General features: G+C 36.7%; 1 protein-coding gene across 3 annotated transcripts in view; it reads left to right on the plus strand.

The window, feature by feature from the left end:
• UNC13C (unc-13 homolog C) overlaps positions 1 to 14,611 on the plus strand; it is a 238,485-nt gene that overhangs the window by 189,622 nt on the left and 34,252 nt on the right. For all 3 annotated transcript variants that reach the window (XM_064456441.1, XM_064456442.1, XM_064456443.1), the window contains 3 exons: positions 2,899 to 2,976; positions 10,782 to 10,870; positions 13,102 to 13,251. In XM_064456441.1, coding sequence (XP_064312511.1) covers positions 2,899 to 2,976; positions 10,782 to 10,870; positions 13,102 to 13,251 — 317 coding nt within the window. The remainder of the gene's footprint in view (positions 1 to 2,898; positions 2,977 to 10,781; positions 10,871 to 13,101; positions 13,252 to 14,611) is intronic.

The raw sequence follows: 14,611 nt of genomic DNA on the forward strand, positions 1-14,611 counted from the left end.
TGTCCAAATGCCTCATAAACACTGACAGGCTTGGGGCATCGACCACCTCTGTAGGAAGCCTCTTCCAGTGTTTGACCACCCTCTCAGTAAATAAATGCTTCCTAACATCTGGTCTAAGCCTCCCCTGATGCAGCTTTGATCCATTCCTGTGCCTCCTGCCACTGGATGCCAGCTGGTATATGATAGACCAGCACACCATATTGCCAGGCTTTTCCCCCATAATCTATCAGGATGTAAATCTTCATGCATTTTTAACTTCACAGATACACCTTTTACATACATATTTCTTACCTCTTTCCCCTCTAGGGCAAATACAGAGCTGAAAAGAACACCACGCTTTCTCTCCCCAGTACAGAGGAGTGAACGCATTACATGCCTTCTACTTTAATGTTAATCAGTCCAAACAAAGCTTCATCGAAAATAATCTGTCTCGTTATTTGAACCAATATAAGTAATAAGTATTCTCAAAATTTAATATAAAAAAGAAATAAATTTTGTAGCTGTTTTCCATTTCTTTCAACCCAGTGCTAATGTTAAATAAACCTTACTGCTTTCTAGAAGAAATGACTTTTAATAGATACTGTTAAGACATCGAGTGAAACTGTTTGTATAGTCTTTTGGTTGGTTGAATGGGATTTTTTCTAATTGTTGGAGTGATTGATTTCTGAAGTCACCCTGGTATGTCAGCCTTTACTAAAGCTTTAGATTGAATTAATCTCATTAGGATATAAAGTATTATATCAAATGCCTTTGGGGGACATAACTTATTTTTAACAGAAGCTACCTTTATGGAATATATACTTTTAGATTAATAAAGACCATTTGATCTGATGTTCTCAATTATAATAAAATTCCATCTCCTACATTAGAGATTAGAAGAGATTAAAACAAATACTTTTTACAATTGAAGTTAGATGTTGGCATTCTTTTTCAAGTCAATCCTTCTACTATTTTTATTAAACACTATAAAATGTGCCCATAAACTGTTCAAATAAAAGCATATCAAAGGTGCTTTTCATAAAGATATGAGTCTAATGTAAAAACATCCTCTTATCTTCTGCCTCCTGTCAGAGTTTACAAACAAACCTGGGTTTATGTATTGTACCTGCCACTCACTTTCATGTGTTATTGCATCTGGCTGGCTGATTCCTGTAAATTGCTGCAAAGAGTATTCTGAAGGACGAGATGATAATGAAATAATAAGACGATGTTTTTAAGATCTGGTTCTGCTGTTTACTGACAGCAACAGAAGTTTTTCCGTTGAGCCAAGGTAGGCTTAGGCTCTGAAAGAGCAACCTTAGCTAGTCTCGAAGGAAACTTTGAAAACTGCCTCAGTATGAACTATTTATCTCATAGCTTCAGTATATTGCCAAAGGCATTTGCACTTGTTTTGAACAAAAGAATGAAGATGTTATATTCAGGTAGTTGTTCCCCCATCAGAAAACTTAATCACTGATTTGTGATATTGCAGATAATTTCCAGAATAATGAATATGTCAGAAGAGAGGAGATAGCACAGGAGAGGAGGGCACAGACTTAGTTATCACAAATTAATAGAAGGTAAATGAACAAATAGAAGAAGTAGGGTTTGTAGATTTTTGAAGAGACAGGAAGAGAGGTGACTTTTCAACCATTACACCAGGCCAGATGTCTTTCGCATGAGGCCAGAGAGTGTGCTTTACTAGGAAGCAGTAATGTAAGTATTAAGAAGTTAGATGAATTTTCTTTTTTCCCTTCAGTTGAGGAGGACTCTGACACCAAATTTCTTTGACAGTAATGTAGAACTAATTAAAGCTAAATTATGTTATTGATTTTTGAATACCAAAATCTAATCCCACCATGTTTCAGCACTACATTGGAATATGCAACTAACTAGAAAGGTACAAATGAGTATCAATCACTGTAATCATTCCATCACCTTCTTGTTGTCTGAAAAAAAGTATATGTGTTTTATTGCAATGCATTACTTCAGTGTCTAAATTAATCTAATCATACACTAAAACACACTGACCTTGACAAGGCAGAACTCTTTTAGCAAGTATTATCTTATTGCTTCCCCTGCACAATGCCAAACTAGCATATAATGTCATCTGAGTACACAAAATTCTAGTAAAAGAACCTTTCTTCCATAATTTTGTAATAAGATGCTTATATTTATCCAGCAATTGCTGTATTTTACACTGAGGCTCTGTGTTCTGCCCTAAAGAAATGAGATTAAACAACAATATTTTTAGACTAAAATAGTATGTTTACAAAATTCTATGCCTTATTCACCAACTTTTCAAGAAATGCAAAATATACATTTCTGAAATATTACTCTGCTATTAACAGAACTGCCTGTTGATTTATCAAAATACTTAAGCACCAGCCATTATCTGGGTTACAGTGCTGTCACAGTTTTCTGCAAAGGCTGGGTCTAGAAAGCAATCTGGCATTCTCTGTTTCCCAGTCTGTCTTCACTCCCAAAGTACTTTGATCATTATTGTGTCTACTCTCAGAGAGACAATAATGTAATACCTGTGTTAATCCACCAGATGTAGTTATATTAAGTGTGACTAGCAACTACATGGGATATAAGGTTCAGGATATGAAATACTGGGATCTGAAAACCGACCAGCTGGTTAGATGATGTTTGGTTTCCTGTGGGGCAACACCATCTTAAGGGCATAACACATGGTCACAGGCTGAGCTGGTTTGCTGTCTGGGCAGAGGTGTGTGAATTAAAGAAGGAAGGGGAGGCAGCAGTGGTCAGGAACCTGAGATCCTTCTCTAAAAACGAAATTGCATGAATGTAGGGCTGCTGGAGAACTGGTCTTCAGCCCAGAGGCTGTGAATACATATATTCGTACATAAAAGGAACATAACATGCACATTCTCATATTTGGTGCTCTCTTTGTAGCCCTGTATCCTGATGAACAACATTCAACAATTAAGAGTCCAGCTTGAGAAAATGTTTGAGTCCATGGGAGGAAAGGAGGTGAGTCATATTTTTTTCCTGGTTTGTTCAAAGTTCCTTAGAGATCATTAGCATCATGTTTTCATCCTAGTCACATCCTTTACTTCTGCTTGCAAAGAAAATCAAAATGTGTTAAAGTCTACAAGAACTATTTAATGCCCTGACAATACTAGAAAGACCTAACACTATTTTACAGAAACATGCTAATGATCTGTAAAGTTCAACCAACACTGGGTGTTTTGTGGTGTAATCTGTAGTGCCAGCTTTATTTTAATGTTTGTATTGGACTATACTTTGCGCTTTTTATGTATTGGTATGTTTTGCCTGTATCTGAAAATTTTGTAGACTATATGTGCTTCGTGTTTTGTCTATAATGTGTCATGTCTTTGTCTAATGCCTTTGACTTGCAATCCACTGAGCAGAAGAAAGAAGGAGAGAGATTCTTTTATGAGGTTTGTAATAGTAAGCATCTCTTATTATTCCTGACCATATTTTCTAAGTTTAAGAACAGTTATATTTCCTACAAATTTCCATTAATGCATTTGTGTAATTCCCTAAGATCTAAGATCAAAAAGAGCTATGCTTGGGCATTCAGTCGACACTCTAAATTGAAAAGTTTTACTAGGCAGATAGCATAAAGTCTTTCAGAATTTCTAAAAAAATCTATAAAACATTTTTAAGTGCACTTTTCAGTATCTAAGGACCTGCTTGTATTCAAGATTTTGCACCATTTCACCAAAAGATACTACTCAACAGTCCAGAACATGCTTAGCTTTATCTTCTTTTATATTTCAGAAGACTTAGAAGTGCCTGAAGTCCTGTCAACAGTAAAAGGATATCAACATGTGTTTCAATACATTGTTAATGGTAGTCTTTGACTGTTCTGAAAGCTAATGAAGAAATTAACATCTTTTCAAGCTACAGAATCCTGTATTCTTGTTAAAAAGTAATGTTTGGATCATGAATATATTATCCTTATTATCAGTAGCTGGCTTTAAAAAAGTAGTTACATATACATCAGCTTTTTCTTGTTGAGACTGTAATTTCACAAAACTTTGAGCTAATGTTACCACACTATAGGGTGAATTGGAAAATACATATTTCATATTTCCCCATCCACAGTGGGACACTGCAGAGGTGGGATAGTCCCATGTCACGCAATGAATAACACCTTCCAAATGAACTTACATATTAACTCCATGGTGAGGAGGTTTTGTTAAGTTAGTAATAGCTTGTTGAAGCTGCCATTGCAAAAATAATTCTTGCTCCAGAGAATGTGAAATAAATTTCTGGAGCATTGCCGCCACTGAAAATGTCAAACTTTAAAAAAAAATATATATATATATTTATCATCCAGACATGGCTATGGTTTTTGTGGTTACTGTTAAGCCCCTCTCTGAATATTACAGATAATCTTGTCTTCAATGCTCTTATGTTCTGTGCAAAGTACTTTTGTATTAAGGTATTGGATCCAATCCTACATGTTGAATGTCATCAATCATAAAAAAAGCTAAGTGTCCACAAATCCTGATGAAGACAAGGGCAGAGGAAAACTGAGTAGCACTTTATGTCTATATCTATCAAATTATTTTCAGATCAGAATAATTTCTTGAATCTCCTAAATGTCCCATTTTCCTCAAGAAAATATTAGTTTCCCTTTTGCTCCCAATAGCTTATATAATTTTTTAAAAATTAAAAAAAATAATTAGGGTTTTTCATAGCAGTTCTCTTTCAAAAGCTCCCATTATCACTTCTCATTCTTTTTGCTTTCCCTTTTGATGTTAATCAAGATGAATTATTAAGGGGATTGCAGTATCAAAGCAACATTTCCTACAAACGTGGTGCAACATGCAACCCTTGGAAAGAATTCGGAGACATTTTTCTAAAATCCATTTGTTAGGTACCTTAAGTGCATGTCTGATTCATGGTCCAAGAAAAAAGATCTAAAAAATACATTCAAACTTTTGTCTGTTTCTCATTAGAGGGATTTCTTGAAGAAAAATACATTCAATTTTTTGCCACCCATATCAAAGTGTCCTTAAATGTTTGTCCTCAAACTGCAACACTTATTCCCCTAGCTGTTCCAAGAATATAAGCACTAATGGCCATTTTGCCGTACTGAACTCGTACTTATAAGAAACAAAGCCAGCAATAAAATCTGTAAGCAGTTTCCTCTCAGGGAGAAAACAGTTTAATATTCAGCTGAATAATGAGACCTCTTTCAGTTGAAGCAAAACTAATTCTAAGAAAAATTAAATGCTGTTAATCTCATCAGCGTCACATTGTGAGCAGTATGGCTTTCAAACTATGATGTCAAAAATGCCTCAATCAAGCAGCAGTCCTGTATTCAGGGTAGGCCTATTGCATATTGCAGGACAGGGAGCTCTATAAAGAGAGAAAAAACTGGGCTTTTGGCTCTCCTGCCATTGAAATAAAATAGTCTGAACAATATGAATTTCTTTATTAACTGTCTTCTGCTGTAGCCAAGCAGGAAGGGTACTTTAAAAACTATATAAATGAGATCAGTCTGCCATAATAAAGTAAGAGTAGTAAAGTGGGATCCAACCCACTGTCTTTTTTAAAAAAAAATCAAGTACAACATCATGGGAACAGATTATCATAATGTAGAATTTTGGTTTAGCTCCTTTTTGTTTCACCCAAAAGGAGTGCATACTTTCACACTAAATTTTTTTTTTCATGTCTGACAAGTTGGAACCTGATAAAAGGGAAAGAAAGAAAGTTAACGCTTGTGTTGCTTTTCACCAGATGGCAGAACATGGCAAAAATTATTTACAGCAATTAGGATTACAGAAAAGGTGGAAAGGAAAAGCAGGCTGTTTATGTACAATAGTGTTATATTGACTGTAGGTAAATCACATTTCCACTCCAGTAAATTGAGTTCCAACTTTACATGTAATGCTTAGGAATTCCTATAGGAATCTGTATGTCATCTTAGGCTTTGATGGGGTGGCAGAGGCCCAGGATTAAGCAGAATACTTCTGAAACATCCATCTTTAAATCTGTTAAATCAGAGGCCTAAGTATATAGAGCAGTGGCAGCCAAATACCTCAAAATGGGATTCACTGTACCTAGATAATCTGGTGAGGGGGTGGAGGAAGGATGATGTCTGTCAGAGACAAAAAGAATCACTAAAGGGACAGATCTGATAAATACCTCTATCTTCCCTAGATGTACATACAGTATGTAAAACTATTTTCTGAACAGAAGTAACCCAGTCGTCCCATTAGGAAACTGTAAGCAATTAGACCTGTGAAATTGCAGAGAAATGGAATTCCAGTTAAAGAGGTTCCATTTAACTCATTCAAAAGTAATATGCATCTTTGTGGTTTCCTATAGAAACTTTACCAAATTTGCAGTTAACAAGATTATTCCATACTACGACACATTAAATTACAGCATGGAATAGCTCAATCTGACAGATTATGTCAAAAGGAGCCAAATCATTAGATCTTTAACTCTTTTCTGATGCTTGTATACATAAAAAATTTCACAGTTTTAGACAAGTAACATTTGGAAACAATGATGTTCAGATATTTCTTATTTTTTCAGCTGTTGAGCAAAAGTATTCTCTGCTTTTGGTTAGCATTCAGAAAAAGTTTAATTTCTAATTATCTATTTAATAATCCATAATTAATATATCTGATGAAGTGTGCCAATAAATTTATGAGTATGTTCTGTTATGGGTAGAACTTAACTCTATTATTTAAGAAGATGGTAAAATAACAGAAATACCTATGAACATAAGAATTGGTAGAAATGTATGATTTACACATTAACAGGTTAAAAACAGGTTACGAAAATAAATTTGCTCCTTAAAAAAAATCCAGATTTTGACACCTGAGCAGCCTACTGATATATTTTAAGACTAGCCCACACATGCTGTGAACTGTAAATGGAACCCAAGAAGTTAAGGGGTAAATGGTCTTTTTTCTCTTTTAATTCTTAAATTAGATATGGCACATTAATGATACTCATCTTCTCCCCCCCAACAATAAACTGCTCAGGGCTTTTTTTTCTTTTATTTTCCTGAAAAATTGTTCAGCTATGGGTTTTTTTTTCCTTTTTCATCAAAATCTATGGAGCAGCTGAGACTCGAGGCAAAAATGAAAAGTCCCCAATACTGTAGCTGCTTCATTTTCTTATCTGCATATCCCTATATATCTTCTCAGATGTTGATCAGCATTGCCTTTGCCTCACTTTCATCCTTTCGTTCCCCTACTTTGTAATCAGCAGCCAGATTAGGGCTAGGTTAGTCCTGTAATTCATCATTTAGCCACATCTGGGTGGCTGAGATTTCTGCAACTGAGCATGTTTGTATCTACTTAAACTGCTACCAGTACAACTAGTATGAAGAATTACAGATTGCATTTCCCTGAGTTTTTATGCACTTACCTTCCCATAACAACTCTGCACTGTCCAGAAACAGATTGGCTCATGAAACAGAGATATTTATTTTTTTTTTAATCATTGCTCCCTTGCTAGTAAGTAATTTCAGCCAAGTCAAGAATGCTGAGGACTCCTCCTCTTGGTCACTGGAAAGCCTTAGATAAATGGATTAATCTCTCCATCACCAATTTGCCTCACTGGGACACTTACCTCCTTAACATAGTGGTTTAGAGAACCATGTGTTACTGTCCTAAGTAGTAAGTGTTGTGATGTCAACCTGCATAAATCTTGCAGCTTGTCAACTTCATTAAGCCAAACCATTTGCACAGTGCTATAGTGCATTTACCACACAATACTTTCCTGAGAATAAGCAAACCTGGTATAAAATGTGTTAGCAAGAGTTGTTCAGACCATTGATGAAATAATAGATCCTTCTAAAGCACAAATAAAATTCCTTTTTGAGCTTTTTGTTGCAAAACTGTGATGCTTTTGCAAGTGTAGTAATGTTGTAAACTACAGTCTTTTAGAATATTTAAGAGGGGGACAGTAACTCTTACTACTTCCACTGAAATATTTTTTTTCCAAATAGTTTCTTTTTTAAATAAAGCATCATAGCTGAACATATTTTTCATATTAAAAGATCAGTGGATTAATTTATACATAAAAGATAAGATATACAGAAGATTATCCACAGTAGTTACTGTGTGTGATGTGCAGAGGTACCAAAATCTGACTTACCTTATCTCTGTTGCTCAAGGCCTCCTAAAACCATCTTTACCAATTGTCCCCCCAGAATCTCATAGTATAGAGCCAGCATAATAGTTCCCATCTTAGCTGTACCATATCAGAAAAAAAAAAGTGGGTCATGTCTGTGTTATATCTGGAAGATGCCAGTGAAGGGCTGAATGCTGAGGTCCTTCTGATTTGCCCTGGACGCTCACTAGCACATAGAGGGCACATGGTAAAATAAATGAAAAGTGCACATTTTAGTCCTGGTGAGACACTCAAATTGCCATATTGTCCAGTAGTTAAACAAAAAAACCAAGAGCATTTAAAAATCTTGTTAACATATTCTTAGTCATCACATCACCAGGTGTCTAGTACCTGGATGGTCAGTCTGCATACCTCTTTATACTCCACTCCTCCCTATGACACTGCATCAATAAGCATGAGCATGTGTATACACAAGGCTGGGTGTCCTGCCAGGTGCCTCCAGCTGTGCACACACAAACTTGTTCATGCAATTTGTGAGCACAAAGCCCTCTTAAAATGTCTAGCGCTTGCATGCACCTTTCTATAATGCGTGTTCTGTCCACAATCTTATACTAGTATTTAATGCAATTTTGGCCAAACTAAGTGCAATTCCAGGTGAATTTAGCAAACATATTGTGTTTTCTGGTTATCACAACAACCTCTGATAGGAAGTGACTACATTGGCCTTTGTAGTCCCAGTAACAAGGTGATTCTTTAGCTTGTGCATGGTCTGGTAAGAAATCTTGAGTCTTGTGCCTGCCTGGTATTTTGTGCTTTCTCTGATGTGTACCACATTCAGTGTGAATGCTTGTGTGTTTAGTATTTGTTAAATATTAATATTCTAGTGGTCTTAAATTTGTGTTCTATATGTATCCCACAAAAGAAGGCAGTATAACTCCCTAGTGAAATGTATTTCCTGGAAAAATCATTGCCTTTTTTAGTAAACTCTTTCTTAACAAATATAGACATTTCAGCAAAATTAGCTTTTTTTATCCCTGCTTTTCATATGAAGGAAAAGAATCATGTTAAGTGTATGAAATGTCAGAGTGTATCTGCCAGGGAAACTACTAAGTCATGAAGGGGAGAAGCAACAGGACTTCTGTCAATGCAAAGTCATTAAAAACTAAATCAGTAAGTAGTTACAGTGTTAAAATATGAGCTTCTCAGATTAGAAAAGTGCTACACATCACTGAATATCTTCTAAGGAATGTACAGCAATTCCCCTTGTCAGATATTTCAGATTTTTTCTCAAAAACTGTAAAGAAAATCTTGAATTTTCTATGCCTTTAAACCACATATAACTTCTAAGGAGAGAAAGGATGGTCTAAGATTAGAACACAGTAGAACTTCAAGGGTGTTTCAGAGTTTGTTTTTTCTTTATTTCACCTTAGAATTCCTGTGTAGTCTCATGTAAGTTATCCAGTATGCTGGGACACAGCTTCCCCTTGTCTCTGAAGTGCGATTAAAAGGTGACCTACTGCACCATAGTATTCTAAAACACCAGATGAAGAATAAGCACTAAACACTACTCATGCAGTTGAAAGATATGAAAGCGCAAATAGAGACAGACCTAATTATGTATTCTAAATGCACAGTTTCCTTTTAAATTGCCAGAAGATCTGTATCTGACCTTACTGCAGAACAGAGCCCAGAATTTGAGGATTATCATTTGAAATCATCCCCTATATTGCGATGCAGATAGCTGAAACATCTGGAACATCACCTATTAATTCACATTCAGCTGTTGATCTTGATGATCATCAATCATATCCCACAATGGACTGTAACTATTTTTCCTAAATGCTAAAATCTTAAGGAGAGAAAAAGTCATTTTTGTTTAGTTTGAAAAAGAATACATCGCAAATAAACAAGCTGCTGGTCAATATTAACACTGTACCTTTTTGATTAAATATCTATGCATGGATTCCCATCCCTGTAAATGTAAAGTTGTATTTCTCCCCTGCATTCTCTTTTTTCCTGTATTTAGAAAGCCTGTATTGGAGGAACAGGAGCTGTTCTCCCTGTGCATCAGAATGTGTTGCACTGTGCTTGAATTATGTATGTCTTAATGGATTTTAGAAACAGAAGTACTGAAATTCAGTAGATTTCCTTCCCTCATACTGTATCAAGTAGAAGCAGCACAGATAGCCTTCAAGCCATCTTTTCCAGTGCTGACTGTTCTACCTTTATGCTGCGTTAATGGGAATACAGAAACATCTCCTACACAAACAAAAATTACCAATGGCAGTGAAATGTATATAAAAGTTTAAAAGATTAAAACATCTGCAGTATTGTTAACAAAAACACCACATTCTCGTGCATCCTTCTCTTGGTATGCCTTGTGAACACCATTTGCCTAATAATGATAACTCTGTTCTTGTGGCTGCCAACACAATTTGCACCATCCTATAGATAACCATTGTTTAATGGCACAGTTCTGATTTCTAACAATATAATTCTTCACTATTATGGTCAAATATTTTCCTTCAAATAGTAATTGGATTTTTAGGCCTACTAAAGCAATCCTGTGTTGTAACAGGTGTTTCCACATTTGGTTTTCCATAGTGCAGTGTATTATTGCATATAATTCATAATTCATTAAGCGTAACAGAAGACCCAAAAACATGGTGTATAAGTAAAATATAACATTGTTTATCTCTTTGCAGTTGGATCCTGAAGCGAGCGTTGTTCTAAAAGAACTTCAGGTGAAACTTAGCGATGTATTGGATGAACTCAGTGCAACATACGTTACAAGGTAACAAAGCTATTTAAATGCAAACCTTAGAAAAATATTCCTGTTCAAAAATCTATCTGGTTGATTAAGTCTGGGCAGTTGCTTGCATGTCCTGAGGCACAGCTGGCTTCTGCCCTGATGAAGTGGTGTGCATTTGTGTGTGTGTATGTATGTGTTTAGGCTCTGAAATATGTAGCAATAACCTCACTGTGAAGAAAACTGAAAATGGTGTGGGCATGAAAGTTGCAGAGGTGAGGCTGGTGACTTTTGTTCTGCTTTTTGGAAAGCAAAAATTGCTGATTTGTTCTTGCCTGATGCTGTGTTAAACTTTTCTCTCTGACCATGTTTATGTTACTTCCTGAGACTGACAGCTTTTTCCAAGTGGTCTGCTCCAACCAGGAATGTCTGCCTATATTTATCCTGCTTGAGATGGTCACTGTGAACGGCCTTCATGGGTCATTTGCTTGCCTGTGGCTCTGCAAAAATTGCCTACTGAGCCTTACTCTCAAAATCTTTAATTAATCAGAGTGCACACTGCAGTCTTGAATCAGTATGATGCTGTGCCAGCAGTGCCTGTGCTATGAGAAGCTGCAACTTATTTTTGCTTCAAATTAGACTAGATTCTAAGAAAGAGGGATTAGTGCTGTAGTGGTATTCATTAAGCAAAGTCTGTAGTTGCTTATTTAATCCATCAATGAACTGTCTGGGTGAACAGTGTTCACTTTTCAGTGTGCTTAGTTTGTCATACTGTCTTGTTTTATTTTTGCTCCCAGGCCCTGGTTCTCTGATCATTGACAGTACCTGTGTATTATTTCTTTCCAGGGCTTCTCTCTGAATGAGCCAACTAGGTTTCTGCAAAAGAAAACCCAGGAATAGCTCAGTCTAGAGTATGCTCCAGATAGATAGAACATTTCTCATGGGTCAGTTCATTGCTGGGGTTTGTTAAGTTAACAATGTTAGCAAGATGCCTAATGTCAAGAAAAGCCAACACATTGTTTTGGCTTTTATTGGAGGGACAGGTCTAGAGGATTTACATGAGCAGGTTCAATAGCAGCTTCATGTAGATTTTTTCTAGGGCTTTGAAGCGTGTAGGTATGTGTACTGGGAAAAGTTCCTAATTTTTCCAGTGTTTTTACATGGAGGTTTGCATTCTCTTTTTATGATTAGCCATGTAGCTGGACAAGCTTACTGCCTAATTATAATGTTCCTTCTCTCTCATAGTAAATTCTCTTTCACTTTCCTGAGTTTATTTTTGCCATTTATCTTTTCACATTAATAGGCCTTGGTATATTTATGGCTTCTGTTTTGCATTTCTATTCATAAACTGATTCTAAACCAATTCAATTAATCATAAATCAATTCATAAACCAAATTACCATGTGTGCAGAGCCTTATTCTGCCTCTGAACTGATGACTCTGATTTAATTGCTGTTCTGCATTGTTTAAATATATTGACTGAAGGCTGTATCATATCAATGACACTACAGGACTCTCAGAGAGGTTGCTCAACCAAATCAGTTAGGAAAGAGCAGTTTTCAGAAAAGCTGAACAGATACAACTTGAGGAGCAAGACTTTATTTACACTCACCTTGAAGTGGAAAAGATTCCTTCCAGGAGGAAAAGTCTATTTCTTAGTGGGGTTTTTTTTGCAAAAGAATATTTTAGAGAGTCCAAATGTTTCAGCTCGGTCTAGTTGCAAAGAACTAAGCAAAGCTTCTGATGGCACTGGCTCTGTGTGAAACCTGGGAAAAAGTAAAATTGAGCCAAGCAGGGCAAAAACAGTAGAGTTTTCTATTTGTCCTGAATAAGAATATCAAAGAAAGCTTGGTTCATATTAACCATCAGGAGAAAAATAATTTATAGTCACCTGTTCCTATTGTCCTTTCACACCAAAAACAAAATCTTGAGAAGCTGCTGTTAGCTGATAGTCAATCATACCCTAACTACAGATTCTGGTACATGTATTGCTTTCAGAAAATAATTAGTTAACACCACTACAAGGGCATGAGAAGCATAATGACAGAACGGAAACAAGGGGAAAATAATAAAAACAGTCCATTAATTAGATATATGAGCAATAATCCTTAGGAAGAGTTATTTTCAGTCTGTAACACCTGCAGTATCTTTTGTTTGTAAACTATTCATTGAAGAATAGGTTTAAATCTTTATGAAAACCCTGATGTAGAATGATAAATGGTGTTTTCTATCTCAGAATTCTTTCATTCTCTTTTTTTTTTTTCCCTATCCTGTAGTTTCCAATTTGTTATTGAAGACTGTGTAAGACAAATGAGCAATGAACTGAATCAAATGAGAGGAAATGGGAGTGCAGCAGCCAATAAGAACAGTGCAGCTGTTGATGCTGAGATTGCGCTTCGGCCTCTCATGGATCTCCTGGACAAAACGTAAGTGTGGCAGACTGGTTTGTGTGGCAGATTAGGAACTGGATGCTACAGTCAAGCAGACTTAATTTTACCCTGAAGCATCATTAGTACCTAGAAACACTCCGTAGTATTTTTAATATTTGTAGTATTCTCATGTGTGCCGAATACTATGCTTAACCTGTTTACACTACTTAATTACTAAGCAATTTCTACATAAGCTACATATTTGCCTTGCTACTTCTTGGCATGTTTTGAGTCATTACAAAGGAGCTAGTGTACAGTCTGTCCTCCACAAGCTGTGGTGTAAAGAAGATTGCACTGAACAAAAGAACAAAAGTCAGTTCCCTATACTGAAATTGTCTGGCACTTGTTCTAGGCTGGCCCCCAGTGCCCTCTACTTATAAATATGCACTTCTGTCACAAAAAACCTGGTCACCATTTGAAGATTTACAGAGTAGCTTGATTTTTTTCAGTCAGTAAAAAGCTAAATTTTTAAATAGTCCTTCAAACTCACTCTGGGCCCTGAAAGTAAGGGTATCTTGTCTTCTCATCATCCAGCAGTGGCAGGTTCAGCTGTTCTGAAAGCCCATGTGCAGCACAGGCATGTCTATAAGCACCTCACTGTCCTTGGTCCTGTCATTACTGGTACTTGTGAAACAGCAGGAGCCTTTTACTGAAAGTGACTGTGAAAACAAACAGCATGACACTGATCCCACAGCTCAGGTCTCCGGTCATACATGCATGAGTTACATAACCTTTAACCTTTTGGTACCTATGCATATTTATCCTAGCCAGATATTTTCAAAGCAAAGGTGGAAAAGATATGCTGAGGGAGAATCTTGCTTGAAGCAGAACAAAAAGCATAGCCAGGAGGAAGTGGCTGGGCAGGACTGGGTTTAAGGCTGTGGTTGTGCTGAGAAGATATGAGGAAGGGACTGAGCCAGGCAGAAAGCAGGCTCAGGGAAGACACAGGCTTCCAGAAGCCATTATGTCAATGCAGAGCCCATGTTTGCAAGGATGCCTGTCTTGCAAGATGCCTGTCTGGAGTGTTTAAGAGGTAGTAGAATAGGGTCAGTTTTCCTGGCATCCTCTGGGATCTGTTTCCTCCCAGCTCTGGCCTTTTACTCATCTCTGGACAAAAATTTCTAGCCCTGACAAACCCCCACAGGTTCTGCCCCCATTAAACAGAACATACTCAAGGGGGAGGGTGAGATGAGGAGCCTTTCTTCGTCTTTTGCATTGCAAAGTTGTACAAATCATGTTACTCCACACTGCACTGTAAGATTATCTGGTGTTACTGGTGGTGGCCTGCAGTCCCAACTGAAACTTCTTCAGAGTCATGGATCCCCGTGAAGGTTTGGTTTTATGCTGTGCATCTATG

The sequence above is a fragment of the Phalacrocorax carbo genome, chromosome 7 (genome assembly GCF_963921805.1).
Source record: "Phalacrocorax carbo chromosome 7, bPhaCar2.1, whole genome shotgun sequence".
NCBI classification, from domain to species: domain Eukaryota; kingdom Metazoa; phylum Chordata; class Aves; order Suliformes; family Phalacrocoracidae; genus Phalacrocorax; species Phalacrocorax carbo.